Below are 22,433 nucleotides of genomic sequence, written 5' to 3'. Positions count from 1 at the left end.
CACACAGCGCCTGTACCTCTTCTTCTTCAACAGACCCTTCGTGTATATAGGCATGGTATAGTTTAGTACAAACATATCAACCCCTAACATGCCCATAGCAATTCCATGACTTTATAATTTCCAGATTATTTTGTAGAGCCTAACAAAAGTAACAGGGCATAGTATTATAAAAAAATAATTTACATGGCATCTAGTATTTTAGGTATAGCAAGCTAAAGCAATAATAAATCATTGCTAAGTTCTTTATAATTAAAAACCAAGTAGGCTGGAAATTACAGACCCTCGTAGCTTAGTGGTATAAAGCACTTGAGAAAAGGTTAAGGCGGCGGCTCACAGCTGAGAGTTACCAAAACTGCGGGTGGAAATTCTCATTTTCGGCGTCGATTTCACAGGTCCTCACATTCTAGTTGTAAAGTATGTTTTTTGAAAAATTCAACATTTACTAGATATTATCGCATAAGACGTAGAGGGCATGATGCAAATAGATTTGGGCAAGTCGTCAGCAGACATCAACGCTATAAAGAATTGAATTATGCTGATCAGAGGCAAGTCTTAGGTCAAAGGGCGCCGAAATAATTCGATCGAACTCATGCTTGCCATAGAACGGAGGCGGGCTAGGCTCGCCCTCTTGACACTGTAGTTCAAAGCGGCGTTCTGCAAAATCGTTACCATTATCTGGCTTCATGTAAATGTTGAGAGGTATGGCTTCGGCAATCTACGAGATACCATTAGCGATTGTATAATATATATTGGAACGGAATGGAGACACACTTCTTTTGAGTTTCCAGTTTCATCCTTGAAGTCCGCCTTCATGACAAGGAAGTGGTTAATCTTTATGCACTTTGAAGAATAACTCTGAGAACAATCTTCTGCTCTCTTTGGTAGGCTGACAGTCATGCTAATTTGGCGCTCGTGTGTATCTGAGCGTTCACGAGCCAAAGGTTCCCCGGGGGTACGTGCAAACAGCTGTTCCTTCTCGAAAATAACATGTGTTTCACCAATGGTGATGAGGTGTGTGTCATACTTGACTGTTTCAGCTGCTGTCGCAGGGAAAGACAACTCATGTTGCTCGATTACCCGTAGACGCAAACTGCTTAAGGTTGCGCCTTCTGGGATAACGAACCAACAATCAACTGGGAATGTACTGCCGTGTTGGACTAACGTATCGGGGATCGAGAAGTGATACCCAATACCTTGAGTGGAGTTGCTGACCATGGCCTATGACTTATCAGCACGCCTTGCATTCCTGAAATCAAGGAGGTGCATCATCATTCACCTTGGTCAAGTCATGGCTCCCTAATCTTGGATACTTGTATATTCTAACCGGCTCCGACGCAACCAAGTCACGCCTCATCCACCGCTCGATAACGACCTCCAAGCGGTATGTATGATAGTTGTGTTTCGGGCCGGTAAGTGTGTCGAATCTAATGTCAGTAAGTGGAAAGTCGAACAAGAATTCGTAGTCGCCGGTTGGCATTGTAAACGAGTCAGGTGCCTTGGAGCATGCCAGTGGTTGGCACTGTTGGAATGTGACTTCTTCACGCGTCTCGGGGAGGAAAAGACCGTAGCGCGGGCTGAGGTTGAGATGTTAGCAGACAGGTAGGGGGACATTCAGAAGAGACAGTCGTGCACTTACGTCTTCAACCTGCCAATTAATCTGGCTGTGATGCCTTTGAAAGGGGTGGCTCGGGCGAGAGAAAGACAAAATCGTCCAGACACAGATGGACTCAGACTATTAGGCGAGTGTGATGGGAGAAAGACGCATGATTCATCGAGACTAATCCCGAATGTTAGCTGTGACAAGTCGATACAATGACCATGGTCCACAGCTTACCGCAGGTAATGACTTGTTATATCCTTGCTGAGGAACATCATGAGGTGCTACAGTGCTGGCACCGTAGCACAAGAGCGATTGAAAACGGCGACAGAGAAAAGAGGCACAAGGGCAAGTGCTAGGAACAGACGTAGGATGGGGAGATGAAGTAGGTAGAAGAGACAAATAATGCTTTATACTCGAAAGTTGGCAGTGGGGTTACCTTCCTGATTGGGTAGGCGTGCCGCCTCCTTCCAGATCCGTCCTTCCCGCCCATCAGCTGAACAGCTGCTTGCCAACAATACAAGCCTCAGGAGACAAAGGGCCCAGAAGTTCACAGGATGGGGTTCCATACCCCAGGTTCCATCGCAAAGACTGCGGAGGATGCCCCGCAACCCCTGGTCCAGTTGAAAGTTTTGCCTCACTTGGAAACGGAGACAACCAGCCCTGCCGAGCCCTAGGTTCGACTAAGTGACGGTATAATAACTTGGCACTACATTGAGAACAGGGTGGTCTCGTTGATGAATTGTCTTATACGCGGTTTGCTGGCCGCAGCTTGAACGTCGTTCCCTTAATCTCAATGGCTTGAGTGACTCGCGCCTTGCTTGTTTAATCATGTTCCAAAGCGTATTCATGGATCTGAGTTTATACAAACATCAGGTGCCATTTGCAGGCTGCTCATAAATAATACCATCGATTGTAGTTGTCATAGTCCCCGTCGCGTTGAGAACATTGACCATGGCATCGATCTCTAGGTGAAATCCGCTGGGGCCTGTCTTTTTCGTGCTTTCGATCTTTCCTGTTAAGGTAAGGTCGGAGTACCAGTCTGCGCGGGATGCCGATATTGATAGATGTGTGACAGTGACGTTCTCTGTTCCGACTATAGCGTTCAGTCCATCGTTAGAGAAGTTCGTGTATCTTACGGCGATTTGACTGATGGAGGTGCTGTCGCCTATAATCTCCACCTCTGCCATCCCCGACACAGCTCCTTTCAGAATGTATTCTCCTGGCGGAGGTAGTGGTCGTGCGGGCAGTGTATCATCAGGGCTGTAAGGTGTACCCCAGGGGATATACTCCGGCACAACGGCCACAGGCTGTGGAGGTAGGGGTTTACGGCTTGTGAGTGTAGCCAGCATAAGTCGGTTCACTCGACCACCAGGCATCGTTGACACTGGACAAGGAAGCGGATTATCCCCACCACAAGCAGGCGCCTGGACTAGAGTCTGATGATACATGATCTGCGTCCCATCAGGCGACCATCGCGGGTCCGCGCGCGCATTCCAGTTCGGATCGTTGATTGCAACAGGGCTTTCATCGCCCACAGCATTTATTTGCTGCCCGAAGTACGAGCCACGATCACCGTGTCGGTCAATGAGCCAAGGCTGGAAGAACCGACGCTGCCCGTTGTTCCGCGTTGCCGATGTGATGCTGGATGTGATCAGGTCTGTGATCGGGGGAATGCCGCGCATTCCGGAGAGCCACATCTGCCGGTCTGATCCGCGGGTGTCGAGTATAACGGCCCATTGATCATCTGGGGATACATCGATAGGGTCGATATATTCAGGGTGCTGAGTGAGTCGTCGCACTTTTCCGGTACTCAGGTCTGCAGCGAAAATGTCCCAGTTGCAGGACTCGGCAGGGTAGCCGATATAAGTCACCTCCTTCCCGCTCCCTGAGAATCCACGGAGCTCGCCAACTGTAATGGCGTTGGGATTTATGATGATTTCGTCGCCGCGAACTTCGATCGGTGCAGCGGCGTTAGGATCAAATAGTCTCGTTACATTGACGAGCTCGTAGCGCGCCCGCAGTATCCCTACATCCCCATTCGTACCAACCGGCCCCGAAACAAACACGAGTCTTCCAAAATACGCATACTGCCCCAGCATTCCATCCTGAAACGTAAACGAATTGAACCCCAAATGGATATTATCCGGATGCAACCTCAGTTCACGAATTGCACCACCTTCCCACCGAATCGGATAAATGTGTACTTTCCCAGGCGTACATTCCGGACTCCCAAGGAGGTTATCACCGCAATCAACGATATTCGCACCCACCATCGCGCGCCGCCCATCCTTGAATGACTGCGGGTAGTCCATCAACTCGTCACTACCCATCTTCTGATTCTCGGGAACACCACACGTAATACACTTCCACGGATCCCCATTCGCAAAGACCGTCCCGTTCGTCCGCACGATAATCAGGTGCATCCCACTGTATATACTTGATCGATGCGGGTACGCAGGTGCACCAGTGAAATTAACAGCTGCAAGAACATGGTTCCCGTCTGGTAGGAAGTTCCCGCCCTGCAGGTTCGAGTCGATGGCTATGCAGCCGGTTCCGTGGGGGTTTAGATGGAATGTACATGAGCCTTCTGTGTCATTTGGTGAGACGGGTGGTAGTGGGAGTTCGATGATATTTATCGGCTCGGGGTCTGGTGGAGGTGGTACTGTGTTTGGTTTTGGGGACGACGGTGCCGAGACGATTGTGTAGAGCACAGTGTAGCCAAAAATCGCACCAGCTATCACCAGGATTATACGAGAAATAAATGCGAACGGCGAGAATCGAGATGAGCCGGATGATGTCGATTCAGCAACAGTAGAGGGGTCTTGCTTCTGCGAAAGGCGATGTGGAAGCAGCGGCTGACCCTCCGACCGATCTTCATCCTTGGCGTCCATGACAATTGCTGAGCGGTACAGAAATATTCGAGTTTACGACTTTATGGGAATTACGGAGACTTATATAGATATCTATACGCGTATTGAGTGGCGAAATCGTGGTCCAGGGGGGTGGAGGCCAAGGGCTGAGCTCGTACTCGTATTTCTTACTGCAACGGGAGCTCTAGCCAAGGCGTGGCCTGGGGGTGAAGCCCTAACTGGTTCAGGTTTCAGAGGCCCGATTTCAAAGTGAAGATTTAGGTGCTCGTCTCTGGGATATTCAGATGTACTCGCATATTTAAGATTAAAGCGAGCTTTCGGATTGTGTCTGTACCCTAGTTCGGTGTCACTAGTCAAACGACGGTTTGCGGCCCGCACACGGTCGGATAATATGAAACTTGTGGTCGCAACGCGGCGTCCAAGAGATACGACATCTATGTTTGTATAGATGCACATATTGAGGTTATCAAGTAAACGCCTATATATACCCCGACCACTACGCCTCCAAATCCTCCACATGGTCGCGTTGTAGCCACTTCTAGGCCTTAGCGTGCAGCGGCGTTGAGATTCTGACACAGTCTGTCGATGTCGTTGGGCGATGGGCGAATAGGAATAGACCTGAAGGTACTTTTCTTCAACTAGCGGCTTGCTTGACATGCCGCTAATTGCTAGCTTCCCTGGCTAGCCTGAGGACCGCTTTCTAAGCTATGAGGATACCGGGATTGTTGATTCTAGGCAGGCCATTTGAGGCTACATAGGTAGCTGATGCGATGGCAGTCTAAGGCTCGAATCAAGATGAAGCCCTCCCCGGTTGTACTTTATAATGTACGCGGTACGGTACGGAGTAGGTTGTCTAGACTCTAGATACACCCCACATGTGCAGGTCTTATCTCCAACTCACCAATAGCACAGACCGTGATATGACCGTGCATTGGACTAACCTGCAGCATGCATATGTAGCGTAGTACCTAGCTTGAAACCGCTGACCTGCGGCTGTCAAAACGGTGTCAAACCCCGCCCAGCTCAAAGTCAACTGGACTTTTCTAACTTAAATTCTTTAGCCAGTCGTTTCTCAACCTCTCGTCGGACAGCTACGTACTGGATTGCAAAGCCATCCATCGCAATGTCGCCCGTTCTGTCGTTGGCTTTTGGAATCGTCCTTCTCGCATTCCTCCGCCAATGGCTCTGGCCTCAGAAACCGGATATACCGAAGGGGCTTCGCGAGCTTCCTGGTCCGAAAGGTGCGTCTTTCACTTATCCCTTTCTCATACCATCCCATCATAATCTTAACTAACACACCCCCACAATAGGCCTCCCCCTCCTCGGCAACATATCCTCAATCCCCGCAATCCACGCCTTCCTCACCTTCTTCAACCTCAGCAAAACCTACGGCCCCATCTACAAACTCTCCATATTCGGCAGCACGCACGTAATAATCTCCAGCTCAAAGATAGCGGAAGACCTCCTGTCCAAGCGCGGCGCAATATATTCCGACCGCGGCCACCTACATATGCTAAACCTCATTACGCGCGGCGGCGACCTCCTTGCTTCTTCTACAGACGAGAATAAACCCGGTCCTGATTCAAATGGCGCAGGCGGGTACTGGCGCCGCGGCCGGAGATTCACGGCTGCTATGATGGCCCCTTCGCGCGCGGGGGTATGGGAACCGTTTCAGCGCGAGACAGCGATGAAACTTGTGCTTGATATGGTTCGGGACCCGGGGGAGTACAGGTACTGGTTTGATCGGTTTGCTGCGAGTGTGGGGCTGAGGCAGGTTTATGGTGTTGTTCCGCCGTCTGAAGAGGAGACGAAGAGTCATACTGTTAAAATTGCAGAGCGGATGCACCATATTGAACGGGTTGCGACGCCCGGTGGATACTTGGTTGAACTTCTCCCTGCGCTCATGCTTGTTCCGGAGTGGGCTGCGCCGTTTAAGAGGGAGGCGAGGACGTTACATGAGATTGAGAATGCTTATTTCACCGAATTGCTTGGCAATGCGAGGAAGAAGCTTCAGGCTGGTGTGGCAGAGTACCCGCCCTCTTTCGCGAGAACTTTGCTAAGTGATCTTGATAAGTGGGAACTGAGTGAGCCGGAGGTCAAGTATGTTCTTGGGACAGTATATGGTGGTGGGAGCGGGACGACGGCGAATGCGATGGGGACGTTTATGTTGGCTATGGTTCATTACCCTGATTGGCAACGTGCTATGCAAGAGGAAATTGATACTGTTGTTGGTTCGGGACGGGTTCCTGAATTCGAGGACTCGGCCAATTTACCGCTTGTACGGGCTGTCGTTAAGGAGACGCTTAGGTGGAGGCCTGTTATTGCTGGGAGTGAGTTCCCTTTTTCTCTCCCTCCATATATCACGGAGCAGTGAAACTAACAGTTGCAGACATCCCACACAGACTAACCCAAGACGACACCTACATGGGCTACCACATCCCAGCCGGCTCCTTCATCCACGGCAACCAATGGGCCATCCATCGAGACGAATCCCTCTACCCAGACCCCGAAACATTCAATCCGGCTCGATTCCTAGAGCCCGAATATCCAAGCTACAAAGAACCCCTTGAGACATATCCCAACATCAAGCGGTTCTCGGCATTTGGGTTCGGGCGGCGTATCTGCCCGGGTCTGGAAACTGCGGAGCGTTCTCTGTTTATTCAGATTTTGTTGCTTGCTTGGGCTTGTAGAATTGCGAAGAAGGTTGAGAGTGATGGGAAGGAAATTCATGTTCCTTGGTTTGATTATACGACGGGGTCGAATATTATGCCGAATAAGTTTGAGTTTAGCTTGATGGCGAGGGATGAGGGGAGGATGGAGCTTTTGAGGGGGTGTTTGGGAAAGGTATGAAGTACATCTTAGGGGGTTTTGGGTATTAGAAACAGGGGTATTAGAAACAGGAGACTATGATTGATATAATATTCTTTTCTGAATATATATACACTATATACAACCTCTTAACATTGACCAAAACCTATACCTAATCATACTGCAAAATCTTCCCAATCAAGATCTTCTCGAGATACTCATCACTATCAGACTGATCAGGAACATGCCAAGCAATAATTCCATCAGGCCTAACAAGAAGTGCACTTGTCTTGCGAATATCAGGTAGATTCTCCCAGACGCCCAACTCATCAGCCCACTGTCCTTTCCTCCCATCCAAAATCTCCACAACAACCTCATCACAGTCCTTAAACCTCCTCCAATTACTCACCTTCGTAAACAACGTGAACTTATCATACCGGATAAGGTCCCGAACAGACATGCGCACCCCATCCTTCATCACCCAGAAGTGCGGCATGTGATGTCCCTCTTCTATACAGACGTGATACGTGTATGCATCGAACTCGCCATTCTTTATCTGTCCACCATGCTCATGCGTAAAGTACGGCACTGGGTAGAACCAGCCCATTTCTGTTCCTGGGGCGTGGAATTCACTATCGAGAACCGTTTGTGCTTCAGTAACTGCTGTCCGAAGGCCCGCGTGATTAGGGTGTGTCTCGTTAAAGTAAGCATTCAGCGACGCGATATTTTCCTCAGCCGATTGAGTCGGATATATACCCAGTGCTCTATCCATAGCCAGCGCATGATTCTGCAGATTCGACAGACTAGTCTGCGCAACGCGCAACGCAATAGGTCGACGCTCCGTCTCATAAGAATCCAGAAACCCATTCATCCTATACCTGCCGAATCTTTCCAGATCCCTAAATGCAAACCCCAATTTCCAAACGAGGTTATGCACGTCCTGGATACCGGTATTTAAGCCCAGTGCACCCCACGGCGGAATCCGATGCGCGGCGTCTCCAACAAGAAACACCCTTCCCTTCTCTGGCTCGCTCCTGAACCGATCCGCCACAACGGCATTAACAAGCCAGTGACTTATACTCTGTAGCTGAATCCTCCCCTCCCATTCGCGTGGAAGTTGAAGCGTCTCGTTCAGTCGTCTCAGCATATCCTCTTTTCCAAATTTCTTCGGATCTGCGGGATTCGTAGCGCACGCAAACATCCATTCTTCTTCGGCTAGATTACCGTTATACGGACCGAGATGGTATAAATAGCCCGTATTGATACTCCCTCCTTTGGCGGGATCAATGAACCATGTAATCAGGACATCGCGGTTCGGATGGATAAGGCTCAGCGGGGCTTTAATGTGCGCGGAGACCATATCGAGGATATTCTCTTCTCCAGACATCTTTATGCCCAGGGCAGGACCCACGGTTCGTCCACCGTCCGCAGCAATAACATAACTCGCCTCATAAGTTCTCACTTCACCACTCCCATCGGCGTATGTATGTAGAACAGTAACAGCAACATGATCCCCAATCTCACGGACCCCATCAACCTCCGAACTATAAAATATCCCACTCGGATTACACATCCTCGCCCGATTCAACAAAATCGGCTCAAGCCGTATCTGAGGCAAGACCGTTAGTCGACAGGGACTGAAATTTCTATACTCCTCAGCATAAACACCACCGCCCCATGCATCCCGCGTGAATATCTCGCGCCCGTCGGGGCCCAGAGATGTATACCAGGCTGTTTTTGAGTGGGAATGTGGCGGGGCAGCTTCAGATAGGATATCTGCTTCTAGACCCAATGCGCGGAAGATTTCCATTGTGCGGGGGTTGAGACCGACTGCTTTTGGGTGGATTGATGTGCCTGCGTACCGCTCGAAGAGGAGGTGTGGGATTTTTTGCTGGGAAAGGGCGATTGAGGTTGTTAGGCCGACAGGGCCGCCGCCGATTATTATTATGGGGAGGGGCATTGCGTTAACCATTCGGACTGGGTGAGTTGGTGAAGCGTCAAGCTTGGTTGCGGTTGTTGACGGTTGTTTAGGTTGATGGTTAATGATGAGGGAGCTACGTGGGGAAAATATGTCTCTGAACGGGAAGATTGGAAATTGGCCCTGAAACTATCGGCAGAATAGTCGTTAGACGAAGTATCGGCAGAATAGCCTGGGTTCTTAAACTCATTGAATGATAAACGCGGGGTCTTGCACAGAGCAATACTTGGCGTTCTCCACTGCTACACTACAAGCCAATGCATGCATATAAAACCTGGCATTAATGTCTTTTGGACACTGTTACAAAAGGGTCAAATATACGGAAGCTCTGTTGCTTTTATTTCATACGCATTGGGATTAATGGCCTTTGGACTGCTTCCAAAGACCAAATGAGGGGTTGCACATGCCGACAAGGAGCATGGGATAGTACCAGAGTTTGGACCAGTGTCGACCCCGAGGACCTTGTAGAAATACAAATACTTGAGCCTATAAAAGGAGACTAAATTCTAAAGCTCAAGGTCTGCTTGGGTTGCTGGTTAAGTGTAGGAATGCAGTTGTCAAACACATTCCACGTGCGGCCTTTTCTGCAAGGCACGGGGAATGTAGCTGGAATGCAAGTGAACACCAATTACGTCAAGGACGCTTGTAAGATGTCTTATTTATCAAGTCCAATTTCCTTCAGCTGGTAGATTATCCACAGCAGAATATCAGAATAATGGCATTCCTCAAATTCACATCCGCGCTTTGCGCTGTGACTACAGCCAGTATGAACCTGAGCCCTTCCATATCTTCCAGCATCCGAACCCTAACCCCTACCTCCTACTTCCTCCCTCCTGTCTGATACCACTAACAACTTCCAGTCCTCACTATTGCCAACGCCCAAGCACCAACCGGAACCCCCTACACAGATGCAGCAACAAACATCTCCTTCACAACATGGGACATCCCCTCGGCCTCAGGAACCGGACCACTAAAGTTCGGTCTAACACTACCCGCTACAGCACTAGAAACCGACGCAACCGATTTCATCGGGTACCTCACCTGCAAGCCAGCAACAGGCTGGTGCGGGATTTCACTCGGCGGGTCGATGACTGATTCCCTGCTCGTCGTCGCATACGCAGATCCAGAAAGCAAGACAGTGAAGCATACACTCCGCTATACAAGTCAATATGAGATTCCCACTGTTTACAAGGGGAATGCAACCCTTCTCCCCATCCATACCGAGATCCAAGAAGATAGCTTTACATCAGTCTTCCACTGCAAGGACTGTCTGCACTGGGAGCAGAACGGGGATATTGTTGGCGCGGCCTCGACGAGCAGTGGGATGTTGGATCTGGCATTTGCGGTGTCGCCTGAGGAGCCGAGTCAGTCTGATTGTGCGGATGAGGCTGTTTTTGTAAGGCATGCCAATCAGGGGACTTGGGTTGCGTTTGTGGATGAGGGGGGTGTTAGTGCGGAGTTTGAGAAGTGGGCGGGGATGGCGGAGGGTGGGGATAGATGTTGAGGGGAGCATGTATGCATCGAGCAGGTGGTGAGTTTAGATGACCTGTCGCATGATTTCCTACTCTTTGGCACTGCAGGCTATGGCATTTGATGTCTTATCACATCTAGCATGCAATACAATTGACACTATTAGAGATGTGTTTTCTTGTACAGTTTGTCGAAGCTCCAACTGGTGATTATGTATATGCTAACCAAATAATGGGCATTGTATGGCGATTCTCCAAAAACAAATAATCGTGTCTGCCAGATGTCTCTGCTGAGATGTAAATTGTTGTTATACTTCCAACAGCCGAAAAAAACAAAAAGTGACCACTGCCAGGATCGAACTGGCGATCTCCCGCGCACATTTGCTTATGTAAAGCGGGCGCCTTAACCACTGGGCCAAGCGGCCTATTTGATGATTAATGTTATCCGGTTTTGACCTGACAGATAACGTGTTTTCTACTAAATGTCATCGTTTTTCTGTAAGAAGTTCAGAGACGAGCAAATTGCAATGGTTTTCCACCGATTTCCTATGGCATTTCAGACCCCTAGGATAAAACAAGGATCGGTCGTTAGTTCTACTGCGCACTAGTGCAATGTTCGAGAAAGCGACGGGCTCAGAAGGACCTGGTCTGCTTGAATCTGCGCCGGTGGCGGCATGTATATATATATTTGATATCACCATCCAACACTGGCTTTGTAGACGCTTGTAGACAATCTGATTCTAGACACAATCTTGTTGAAATATCCTTAATTGATGACAATGCCGCCAACGGATTTCAGGCCAGGACATGGACCATCCAGCATCCCATCGCATTAAAGTACCTGGTAAATCCACCACCCAATGCAACTTGAACATTTCCAACAAACTTGCGCCTAGCATAAAACGTTAATCCATTCTTATCGCATCGCATTGCATTCATCAAGAAGCTTTCACCCCTGAACCCCATTCTTAGCGCCCTGCGCAGAAGCCCCATGCAGCATCTTCTGGAACTCCGCGTCCTCAACGTTCTCCGAGGACTTCGACTTCGGCTGCTTAGCCTCGTTACCCCCCTGGACGCGCTGGCTCGTGACAAGCGGATCTTCAGTGTTGCGCAGCTGGCGAACTTGTTCTTGGAGGCGGGTGCTCGCGTCGGTTTTTGGTGGCGACATTGAGGTTCTGAAATTATTTCAGGATTTTCGTAATCTGATAGAGAGAATTTGGTGATTTGATGCTTGTAGGGAGGTGGTTTGTTTTCGTCCGTCTAAACGGTTATAGATTGTTGTTTGTGAGAGATAGGTGGTTTAGCGTGAACGATCGAAACGTTTGTTAGGGGGTTGGCCGATGGGGCTCTGTGAGGTTATCGTGACGTTCAAGGAGATCGAAAGATCGATCTCATTCTCAGCCCACTGGCTCGGCGGCTTGGGGGGTCTTGGCTTGACTGACTCGTTATTACCATCCATGGTTGGTCAGTGCTTTGCTTCCGTCAAATTAATGATATTGTTTATGTATGTATAGTATAGCACAGCACAATATAAATACAATCCAACCAAAACAAAATCAACAAACTTTTCCATACATCAATTGAACTCCCCATACCCCCCCACCACTCGTAGACATAATATCCCAATCTCAATCACAATCAAAGATCATCAAAATCCGCCTGCATAGCATTATATAGATCCGCATCGTCCTCCTCTACGGGATGCCCCCTTACCTTCCCACCATCCGTGTACGAGTACTCATCAGGCACCATATTCCCCTCGTCATCCATTGCGCTCTCAAAGACAGACTGCGGATGACTGTTTGCGTAATGGGAGGGGCTTTGAGGCTCGCGCCAGGGCGGGTTCGCGCCGCCGCCGTCGAGGCTGTCCATGTCTGCTGCGACGAGGGCGTCGAAGTCGTTGTAGACTGTTAGGGCTGGGTCGGTGGTGTCGCTGCTTTGCATGATGTTTAGGTAGTTAGGAGTTTAGGTTGGGTTGGGAAGATAAATCCAAGAGAGTAAGTGGTTTGCTTTGCCTGCTTCTGAGTTTGGAAGTCCTTGGTATGATAGTTCTCGGCGAGGATTGGGGGGTGATCTCGGCGTGAGGTTTGTGGTCGTATTTATGCTCTTGAGGATGGCCTAGACTTTGAGATTGATAGTGGCGAGTGATTGAGGTTTGATGTAAGCCTTATACGACAGGACTCTGTGTAGTGTACCCTCGGAGGATGTTCTTTGGAAGGGCGAGGGCGTTATCTGTTATGCCCTAAATAGGATAATCTAGTCGAGGTCCTTGGAGATACTGCACTGCAATTATGCGGAGCCATTAAGTATATTCAGCTGGAACTTCTTTATCTAACTGAATTGATGTCACTATTGCCATTGATCCTAGATATCTGTTGATCATTTTCTGAGATAGATACATTGCTCGTCTTTGAAGTGCACAGGTGTTGGGTTGGTATCACCTATTCAGGCGTCGGCGCATCAAAAATATCAGAATCGGCATCAAAGCTCGAGAACCGTCTCTCGCCATCACCGAGAGTAGGATACAAGTTCCTCAAGGTTTTACCCTGCGAGTCCATGCTTCGGCGCGATTCGTCCGGTCGCTGCCAAACGTTCGGGGTGGTCACGCTACCCATGGAGTTTGGCTGTCGGTGCAATTGATAGGTGGATGCGTCGTTGAGGGTACTTCCAGCGCCGGTTTGGATGTCATTTCCTGCTTGAGGGTCTTTGGCTTGGGCGGGAAGCTGGGGCTCGACTTTGTTGTCTGACATCTTGGAGGAAAGAAACTGTGGTTTGGTTGAGATCGGAGTAGTAAATTTCAGTCAAGAGTAGATTGATTGAGCGTAATGACTGTCGTGCTGGGGGTTTTGATTGTTTTGCTATCAATTATGGGGGAACGCTTTCGCGCAGTCGAGTTGATCATCTCTGATGTCAAGACTCGTGTGGTCTGCTTGAACCATGGACCCGCGAGGGCTAGAGCCACCCATACGACAACTATCTGTCGCGCGATACTTGGTTGAAGGAACCGTGGATGCGAAGAGTTCAAAGATGGGTTTGACAGGCTCTCCACAACACGTGGTTTATTCATTCCCTTCTGCTGTCTAGATAGTTGCCTGTGGATTTCTCGCTGTTTGAAGGCGGAGGAATGGACAATATGCAGATTCAAGTGAGAGAGTCAGGCAACGAGGCCCGGGCACAACTTCCCTGAATGTTCCGAGATCATAGTATCGCTGTCAATTCTTGTCCAAATGCTTTCTCCTTTCTCTTCCCCTAGCTCCTTCCTACATGATTCCAAAATGCACAAGCATATCCCTCTGAGCACCGAATCAAATCATTTTGATCGCTTTTCCCGAGTAATTGAACTGGCTACAGACTCTCACTGGACCTCTATTGTCTCCTCTGAAGTCGATGAATATGTACTTGGGCCGCCTTGGTGTCCCGGTTAAGGTACAAACTTGACACCTTGATTAACCACCACACTCATTTAAGACGACTGCTTCTTGGAGTCCCATGCCATCCAGGAAGCGAACCACCCCCGAGGCAGCTGTTGAGAAACGTGTTTGGTAAGTCTAGAGCGGAATATTTGGCCTGTCAAATGCTCACTGATATGACAGATCAGAGTTCCAGCCTTACCTATAAGACTGATACCCCTTACATACGGCACCATTCTATAGGTCCTGCCCGAGATCTCCGAAGCATCTTGCAGGACCCGGAGATCCAGACTCAAGACAGAGGCACAGTGGATTGTATCGGTGGAGGATCTGCGAGATGATCTTCCTCTAACCTGGAAATCAGTGCCGATCTCGATCCATTTCTCCTAGATCTTGACAAACAGTGCTTGTCCGAACGGCACGACGGGTTCTCCACCAATGTGATGAAGATGACGAAATCTTGGTCCAGGTGTCGCTGGCACTGTAGCTTTTCCTTCGCGCTTCGGCCGCCCATCTAGTCGTCAACAATCACCCCCAATGTGGTCTTTGATCAACGCTTGATCGACGCCATTGGCGATCTATAATGCGTTAATTACATAAAGTTAAAACATCATATTGACCTATGATGTAACGAAATTCCAATGTCCCTTGCCTGCTCTCACAAACCATGGAAGGCAGCGGTGAAGTGCGTCATAGGAAATACAACAGAAAGATCTGCGCGAGTACAAAACATTGAGAATACCCAGGGCCAGCGGTAGAATCACCTGCTACAGGATTTCCTTTATCACATACTCCAATTGCTTTCAGACTACTGGAACCAAGGCTTGTCTCACAACCGACCATGGCCGCCTCAGCAGAAACCCTCTTTGACTATCTAGGCGAACGCTACGAAGATGCCTTCTCCAGCAGCCCCTACCTCATCTCAACAATCCGCACTGCAATCGACCAACTCCCGCCTAAGAGCCATATCCTTGATATCGGCAGCGGGACTGGAAACCCTACGTCCGCAATGCTAGCAGGTGCAGGCCACAAAGTACACGGCATCGATGTCTCCAACGAAATGGTCAAGGTCGCCTCCCGAAAGATACCATCCGGGACATTCCAAAAGGCTGATATGCGGACATTCACACCACCGAACGGGCAGAAGTTTGATGCAGTCTTTGCAATTCTTTCCCTCTTCCAGATTACGGCTGGTAATACATATAGCGTTTGCTTTCGGTTTGGGGAGTGGGTGAAACCTGGTGGGATTGTTATTGTTGGTGTTAGCCCGAGTAACAGTCTGGATCCTGGGATTGGAACATACGATCTCACCTGGGACTGCGTACGGTACTTGGGGAAACCGTGGATGGATCAGTATACCAACGAGACTTTCTTCTCGGAGGATGCGTGGCGCCGGATGCTGGGGGATGCTGGGTTTAGAGTTGAGGCGGAGACATTCTATGATTTTGTTCCCGAGGATGCGAAGCATCAGACTCCAGAACGGCATCATTTCTTTATTGCAAGAAGGACTGGGGGTCAGAACCCTCTTTTGGGCCCTTACTGCCTGCCAAAGGCCGATGAGAAGGGTATTGCACCCGTTGCGAGACCTGCTGGCATTATTCCTGATCGTCTGACTAGTGCAGACTTGGAAAAGCTATATTCCAGCCTAAGCAGAAAGGGCAAAGTGTTATACCTTGGATCTCGACAGACATTGTCCGCTACCTACTCTTCAAAGTTTGAATTAAACGACGGCCCCTTCGACACCCTCCCATTCCCATCCGAGACTTTTACCTCGGTCCTAGTTTCCTGGAAACTCGGTACCCTCACGGACTACAGAAAGACACTTTCCGAGACAACCCGAGTAACAAGTCGCGCCCCAGGTTCGCAAATATGCATCATCCAAGGCGCACCTGATAACGAGGACATCAAGATCTTCAATAGCCTTAACGCTCGCCAGGCGCCAAAGGTACCCCACCAGGGCCGCCTTCTGAAGACCGCGATAGAATGTTTGGCAGACTATGGATATGGAGATGTATCGTTGTCTAGGGTTAAAGCGTGGTATGACTTTCCAGAGTGTGGATTGGAGAAGCGCAGTGATGCTGCCACCGATCTCATGATGGAACTGTATGCAGTGGAAGATGAGCCTGGAGAGGATATAAAGACTGAGCTACGATCGAAGCTGCGCCTACACTTTGAGGATGGGACAACTGCTGTGGGGAATGATATGGTCTTGCTTACGGCCAGGGCCTTTCCGAACTGAGGTCACCTCTCTATCATAACCAGTCTCGCCTTCTATGTACACCACCCAATATATCTAAAAAATATACCTAAAATGCAAATTCTCCCGATCCGTCACATCCTCAAACGCATGCGTGTACCCAACATCAGGAACAACCTGCCCATCCCTAACAAGCCCTTCCCTCTTCTTATTCATCGCAGCATACCACATCCTCAACGCAATCAATACAACAACCATAACCCCAAAACACCCCAGCAGAATCGAAAACGCAAGATAATACCTCGGCGCATCCTTATCCCGAAACACCTGCGGCCCTATCGAATTCCCCGCAGCCCAGCACACAAAATTACTGGCAATAATAACGCTCTTCTTCGTTTGACCGGCTACATTTCTCGATAACAGCGCGAGGGATAGAGACGTTAATGTAAAAAATGAGTAGAAAGCCCAGTACGCGATCAACAGCCCGACTTTTCGCGATGGGTCGAAGGGGATCCCGATGAGGATAGATGTGCAGATCACAGAGGGGACCAGCGACGCAAGCATGATGTAGATCGTGCTCTGGTATCTCCGGTCAAGGTATGCGGATAGCAATAGGGCAATGGTTATAACTGCGCCGTTTACCATTGTTAATAGTTGGGTTTCGCGCGTGGAGTACCCGAAGGACTTGATGATTATGTTTGCGTAAGCCCCGATTCCGCCCGCGGGGATTGTGCTGCAGATTTGGATTATGGCGAAGGCGTAGACTGCGTAGTACACATTATTAGAACTTTGCCCCCTTTACTATAGAGTGCAAAAGTGGGAAGGGGAGCGAGGACTCACGCTGCGGATCAGTAAGCGCATCCCAAACCTGCTGGACCCTAAACGTGCGATTCTGCAGCCCCGTCTGGTTCTGTCGAACCCGCTCAATCATGAGTCTTTTATCATTCTCTGTCCAGCATTTCGCGCGCATCGGCGAGTCAGGCATCCAAATGAAGACGAAGGCGCCCCAGAGTACGGTGATTATCCCGTAGGTCATGAAGAGGCTTTGCCAGGAGGATAGGACTGATGTTGATGGGATGAAGGAGAAGCCGTAGGCTAGGAGGCCGCCGAGAATGTTTTGGAGGCCGTTCATCATTATCCTGTTTCTTCTTGTTAGATTGGGAAGTCTTTTAGGAGGGCGTAAAAAGGGGAGGGAGGGGAGGCGAACCAGATTGTGAGAACACTGGACTGCTCTTCGCGCTTATACCATGTTGCTGAGAGAAGAACGAACGTGGGCTGGCAGACTGTTTCGAATATACCCATGAATATACGTAGGATAATTAGGGCAGTGAAGTTGTTTGCGGCCGCGATGAGAGTGATGCAGATTCCCCAGAGGAAGATGTTCAGCGAGAGCCATTTTGCAATGGGGACGCGTTGGAGGATCCAGTTTTCCTGTTTATGTTACGGCCATGCTCGGACTATAACAAGAGCGTAAAGAATGGAATAGAACTTACCGGAAACTCAACAACAAGAATAGCAAGATACACAACCGTCGTAAGCCATTGATACTGCAGGTACGCTCGTCAGCAACAGCAACCATCACCCGTTATACTGGAATCACCTACTTGATTTCCCTGCAAACCCGTATCCTCAATAATCCCCATAACGGATGCAAATGACAACGCCCCCTTATCCAGCGTCTGAATAAGGTACGTCACAACCATAACGACAAGAACCCGCTTATCAATCATCCGCTTCAACCGCTTACTCGTTTCTTCATCGACTTCGATTGCAACGTCCGTGGCATACTGTGCGACTTCATGGTCGACGAGGTTATGATTCGTGTGGTTCTTTTGGGGTGTCTCGTCGTGAGTTGCGGCTGGGGTGTCAGTTACTGGGTCGTCGGGACGGGCCATTTTGTTCGGGGTTGAAGCGTTGTTCGTAATCAAATATGATATGATATTATTAGGAGAATCTCAGAACAGGATGGATGTTCGACACTAAACTTTCTGTTTGGAACGCTGGGGTGCGTTGGGGATATACGGACCCTCCACTCTGTCCCCCACGGGGTATCTCCACACGAAGGGTCCTCGTAGGAGGAAGTGAAAGTAACATCATGATTCAAACATGCATATATATTGGAGAAGAAACCCTTCGGCATTTCCAAATACAAGCAATGATCTGCGACGTCCTTGCAATCCACGCCTTAAGGAGAAAGTAACCCGACACGCCAACTCGGTATTCGGTGTAGCACAGCCCGACCCCGCGTCAGGCCATACAAAGCGCGAATGCTACGTCAATTTCTCTGCTTCCGATGACCAAGATTGAACTTGAGCTTTTGCCCAGTGGAGACTATGTTCGAAGATACTTTCGCAAGCCATAACCCCGAGGAGGGCGCGCTGTCTCTGCTCGGTGCACCCATCATACTCGATGAGAATGACTACGAGGGTCTGCGGATTGCTGTCGGGAATCTTGCCGATGATATTGCCAAGGTTACTGATTGTACACCTCCAAGGGTTATTCACTCCGTCGGTGAAGAGAGTACAGTTCCTGTTGCTATTATTGTTGGTAGTTTAACAGAGTCGTCCTTTATCCGCTCCCTGATAGAAGAAAGCAAGCTCGATCCCACAAACATTCAAGGGAAATGGGAGACATACACCACCGCCGTTATCGACGAGCCTATAAAGCATATAGAGAGAGCCCTGGTTATTGCGGGAAGTGACAAGCGCGGAACTATCTATGGAGTTTATACACTATCAGAGCAACTTGGCGTTTCACCGTAAGCAAACTCTCCCTCCTTCCCCTTTCCATATACATAGGTACTTCATCTAACAGGTACAAATAGATGGCACTGGTGGGCCGACGCCCCCATCCAAAAATCCAGCTCCATCTACGCCCTAAACACAACAACCAGCAATGGCCCACCGAGTATCAAATACAGAGGAATATTCATCAACGACGAGGCGCCCTCGTTAGCAGAGTGGGTGCACGAGAAGATAGGTCCGAAGTTTAACGTTGAATTTTATAAGCGGGTTTTTGAACTTCTTTTACGGTTGAAGGTATGCCCTTTTTCTTCTCCTCTCCTACTTCAAGACAAGACGGCCTTCGTTGACTATGTGGCAGGCGAACTTCCTCTGGCCAGCAATGTGGTTCGGCTACCCACACCCAGGAAGCAATTTCTTCATGGACGACCCATTAAACCAAGAGACAGCAGACCGCTACGGGATCGTAATCTCAACAAGCCACCACGAGCCCATGCAACGCGCTATGAATGAATGGTTCGATGAGCCTTATCATGAGAAGGACGGGACGTGGTCGTGGTTGAAGAATAAGGAGAAGATAACGAAGTACTTTCACGAGGGGGCGCAAAGGGCAAAGGGGTACGAGAGTTATATCACTATGGGGATGAGGGGTGATGGGGATCGGCCGATGGATGTTGATGATCCGGCGGGTGTTGTTAGGGAGGTTCTGCAGACGCAGAGGGAGGCTATTAGGGGGGCATTTGGAAGGGAGGATGCTGTTCCTCGTGGGTATTTACTTTCTTGAAATGGGCGGGCAACTGACTTTGACAGAGCTTATGGCGCTGTATAAGGAGGTCCAGGAGTACTATGAGGATGGCCTTGAGATACCCGACGATATTACCCTGCTTTTTGCGGACGATAACTTTGGGTCTATCAGACGACTGCCCAAGGGTGACGAGAGGAATAGACGGGGTCGAGCAGGGGTATGACATCCCCCTTCAAGATTAAAGCAAGGCTCACTCTCCAGATCTACTATCACCTCGAATACGTCGGAGAACCACGAAGCTACAAGTGGTTGAACAGCAACTCCTGCGCAAAAGTCTGGCATCAGCTGGAACAGGCGTACCATACCGGCGCGGACCAGGTGTGGGTATTCAATGTCGGGGATATCAAGCCACTGGAGATGCCTCTCACGTTCGTCATGTCGCTTGCCTGGAATATCCATGAATTCGATAAACACGACCTAAATCCATTCTTGAATACGTTCTTCGAAAAGACACTGCATCTCGAAGAAGCTCAAACGAAGAAATGCGCAGAGCTCCTGCTCAAATACGACAAGTTAGTTGCACTCAGAAAACACGAACACATCGAAGCAGACACATTTCCCCTAACAAACTACAACGAAGCCGATTCCATCCACCAGCAATGGAAAGAAATACTGAACCAAGCCGAAGACCTCCAAAACCACATCCCACCCGCCAAAGTTCCCTCCTACTTCCAACTAGTCCTCCACCCCATAAAAGCAAGCTACATCTACATCTCCCTCCGAATAACCCAAGCAAAAAACAATCTCTACGGCCAACAACGCCGAAACAGCACAAACATCCAAGCGCAAGAAATCCTCCACCTCTTCGACAAAGACTTCACCCTCAGCGAAGAATACCACGCCCTCCTCGACGGGAAATGGAACCATATCATGCGCCAGCCGCACTACGGGTATAGCAATACATGGCATGCTCCGTCTCGGGATATGATAAGTGGAATATCGTACGTGCAGACGCGCCAGAATTCGAATCCAATCGCTGGATGGATTGGTGTAGCTGTAGAAGGGCACCCGGGCGTGAGACCTGGTCTCACGAATGAGGAGTCTGATCGGACGCATCCGAGTCGGAGGGATCTTGTTCCTGGTGTTACTGTTGCGCCGTTGGAGAGGTATGGAGCGGAAACGAGGTCTTTTGAGATTCATTGTCGGGGGAGTAGAGGTGTGTCTTGGAATGTGGACTCTCCGTATCCGTGGCTTGGGGTTGCACCGTCTGCCGGGAGGATTGAGGCCAGGGGTGATGACTGTCGCGTTGAGATCTCGGTGGATTGGAATACTGTTCCAGAGGAGTTTGATCAGGAGATACTGATTGACCTACGTTCAGCTCTGGGCGACCATGAGCAAATCCATGTTCCTGTTCGAAACCGCATTCCAGAGAGGGATACCAAAGGCTTCGTCGAAGCAGACGGGCACATCTCGATGAATGCTACCTCGTACCAAGGCCAACTAAATTCTTCCTACAGATATCTCCCTCACCTAGGCCGGACAGGAACCGGCGCGATAACTTCATCCCTCGAGATTCCTGTCGACGACGCCCGTTTCCACTCTCAGTATCTCGCGTACCCATTTATAACATTCACACCGACACCCTCCGCAACGCTAATCCTATACTTTACATTCACGCTCGATACAAATCTCGATAACCCCATGACCTATAACATCCAGCTCGATGAGGACCCCGTCGACAATTACCGCCTTATCCCGGCCCCCTCCAGTCCGGGTAAATTACCCGAGGGATGGAGCGGAGGTGTTATGGATTGTGTTTGGAGGAGAGAGCATAAACTTGATCTTTTGAGGCTGGGACAGCATGAGTTGAGAATTGGATTTTCGAGTCAGAATGTTATCTTGGAGAAGATTGTGATTGATTTGGGCGGGTTGAGGGGGAGTTATTTAGGGCCACCGGAGAGTCTGTTTTTTGGGTAGGAGGGTAGAGGGGTATACTACTAGGCATAATGGTACTTTAAGAGTCTTGCTGAGACATTTTGCTTGTATATGCTTTGCTTGGCCGGGTTTCATGGAACAGATATAGTTTTGATAGCCCGCTTCGTGCCCCATACAGACTTGGCGGTCGTGCGACACAGACAGCCATTTCTTAATGCCAGGAGCATACTTTCATAGGGCAACGAAGTAATTATCAGTCAGCGCTCACACTTCTGGTTGATGGTCCACATAACCAGTCACTGGACTTGTGCCCATCTTCAACTGGCTGCGCTGCCTGAATCTCAGCCCGTATCAGCCACGTCTCACGCCATCTCACCCATGTCTATGCAACCCCCGACAGCGCCCGGCGTCAAAGAAACCCGAACTTCGTTGCCCCGAAGATGAACCAGATCCGTATGGCTATTTAAGGTAGCCTTTCTTTGAGTGGATGTTGTCTAAGTGCTTTGATTGAGGTGGTTGTAAGAGCGAAAGTCAGATTCTGCGGACCCGAGACTGTCGTATGGATATCCGGGTCATTATCCCGTTGGCTGCATTTACTGTTGAAAGAGGTTTGAGAAATAACATTCTCAATTTACATCTGCCGAAAGAGTCCTTTTCAGGCCGATTAAGCCGTGTTCAAT

The 22,433-nt window shown here is 49.4% G+C and overlaps 9 protein-coding genes and 1 non-coding gene across 10 annotated transcripts; 4 read left to right on the top strand and 6 right to left on the bottom strand.

Annotated features, from left to right (window-relative positions):
- Positions 1–499: 499 nt before the first annotated feature.
- Positions 500–1,872, bottom strand: BDV14DRAFT_206338 (arrestin C-terminal domain-containing protein; the record flags this gene model as incomplete). Its single annotated transcript, XM_073774898.1, has 5 exons — positions 500–715; positions 772–1,218; positions 1,277–1,574; positions 1,637–1,777; positions 1,835–1,872. The coding sequence occupies 5 exons, from the start codon at positions 1,870–1,872 to the stop codon at positions 500–502; spliced, it is 1,140 nt and encodes a 379-aa protein (XP_073621717.1).
- A 511-nt stretch (positions 1,873–2,383) lies between these two features.
- Positions 2,384–4,491, bottom strand: BDV14DRAFT_207482 (TolB family protein; the record flags this gene model as incomplete). The annotated part of the gene is made up of 2 exons (XM_073775142.1): positions 2,384–4,262; positions 4,332–4,491. The coding sequence occupies 2 exons, from the start codon at positions 4,489–4,491 to the stop codon at positions 2,470–2,472; spliced, it is 1,953 nt and encodes a 650-aa protein (XP_073621716.1). The 3' UTR covers positions 2,384–2,469.
- Positions 4,492–5,517: 1,026 nt separating this feature from the next.
- Positions 5,518–7,438, top strand: BDV14DRAFT_186154 (cytochrome P450). Its single transcript, XM_073770764.1, has 3 exons — positions 5,518–5,711; positions 5,781–6,800; positions 6,860–7,438. Exons 1-3 carry the CDS (start codon positions 5,594–5,596, stop codon positions 7,318–7,320), a joined length of 1,599 nt encoding a protein of 532 aa, XP_073621715.1. The 5' UTR covers positions 5,518–5,593; the 3' UTR covers positions 7,321–7,438.
- Positions 7,439–7,450: 12 nt separating this feature from the next.
- Positions 7,451–9,238, bottom strand: BDV14DRAFT_206335 (FAD binding domain-containing protein; the record flags this gene model as incomplete). Its single annotated transcript, XM_073774897.1, has 1 exon — positions 7,451–9,238. The coding sequence occupies one exon, from the start codon at positions 9,236–9,238 to the stop codon at positions 7,451–7,453; it is 1,788 nt and encodes a 595-aa protein (XP_073621714.1).
- A 726-nt stretch (positions 9,239–9,964) lies between these two features.
- BDV14DRAFT_207475 (uncharacterized protein) lies at positions 9,965–10,760 on the top strand (the record flags this gene model as incomplete). The annotated part of the gene is made up of 2 exons (XM_073775141.1): positions 9,965–10,020; positions 10,117–10,760. Exons 1-2 carry the CDS (start codon positions 9,972–9,974, stop codon positions 10,758–10,760), a joined length of 693 nt encoding a protein of 230 aa, XP_073621713.1. The 5' UTR covers positions 9,965–9,971.
- A 305-nt stretch (positions 10,761–11,065) lies between these two features.
- BDV14DRAFT_t147 lies at positions 11,066–11,150 on the bottom strand. Its single transcript has one exon. It is a non-coding gene; the product is annotated as a tRNA-Val (tRNA).
- Positions 11,151–12,363: 1,213 nt separating this feature from the next.
- On the bottom strand, positions 12,364–12,669 carry BDV14DRAFT_206332 (uncharacterized protein; the record flags this gene model as incomplete). Its single annotated transcript, XM_073774896.1, has 2 exons — positions 12,364–12,384; positions 12,439–12,669. 2 exons carry the CDS (start codon positions 12,667–12,669, stop codon positions 12,364–12,366), a joined length of 252 nt encoding a protein of 83 aa, XP_073621712.1.
- A 2,307-nt stretch (positions 12,670–14,976) lies between these two features.
- On the top strand, positions 14,977–16,460 carry BDV14DRAFT_207472 (uncharacterized protein; the record flags this gene model as incomplete). The annotated part of the gene is made up of 1 exon (XM_073775140.1): positions 14,977–16,460. One exon carries the CDS (start codon positions 14,977–14,979, stop codon positions 16,372–16,374), a length of 1,398 nt encoding a protein of 465 aa, XP_073621711.1. The 3' UTR covers positions 16,375–16,460.
- Positions 16,429–18,227, bottom strand: BDV14DRAFT_206329 (major facilitator superfamily domain-containing protein; the record flags this gene model as incomplete). Its single annotated transcript, XM_073774895.1, has 5 exons — positions 16,429–17,096; positions 17,173–17,471; positions 17,540–17,763; positions 17,826–17,879; positions 17,937–18,227. The coding sequence occupies 5 exons, from the start codon at positions 18,225–18,227 to the stop codon at positions 16,429–16,431; spliced, it is 1,536 nt and encodes a 511-aa protein (XP_073621710.1).
- A 436-nt stretch (positions 18,228–18,663) lies between these two features.
- Positions 18,664–21,795, top strand: BDV14DRAFT_207467 (uncharacterized protein; the record flags this gene model as incomplete). Its single annotated transcript, XM_073775139.1, has 5 exons — positions 18,664–19,090; positions 19,157–19,370; positions 19,435–19,837; positions 19,884–20,035; positions 20,080–21,795. Coding segments are annotated over 5 exons (2,912 nt in total), but the record flags the coding sequence as incomplete, so codon positions are not given.
- Between the last annotated feature and the right edge of the window lie 638 nt (positions 21,796–22,433).

The sequence above is a fragment of the Aspergillus stella-maris genome (assembly GCF_047715825.1).
Source record: "Aspergillus stella-maris strain CBS 113639 unplaced genomic scaffold BDV14scaffold_135, whole genome shotgun sequence".
Lineage (NCBI taxonomy): Eukaryota > Fungi > Ascomycota > Eurotiomycetes > Eurotiales > Aspergillaceae > Aspergillus > Aspergillus stella-maris.
The sequence above is the reverse complement of the archived record's forward strand: the minus strand, read 5'-3'. Positions and strand labels throughout refer to the sequence as shown.

What these genes read in the sequence shown, in the direction of transcription:
- BDV14DRAFT_186154 (XM_073770764.1), top strand. Translation starts at nt 5,594, where the DNA reads ATGTCGCCCGTTCTGTCGTTGGCTTTTGGAATCGTCCTTCTCGCATTC. An exon ending in CGAGCTTCCTGGTCCGAAAG is followed by an intron (nt 5,712 to 5,780) that starts GTGCGTCTTTCA and finishes CCCCCACAATAG; the next exon opens with GCCTCCCCCTCCTCGGCAAC. An exon ending in GAGGCCTGTTATTGCTGGGA is followed by an intron (nt 6,801 to 6,859) that starts GTGAGTTCCCTT and finishes TAACAGTTGCAG; the next exon opens with ACATCCCACACAGACTAACC.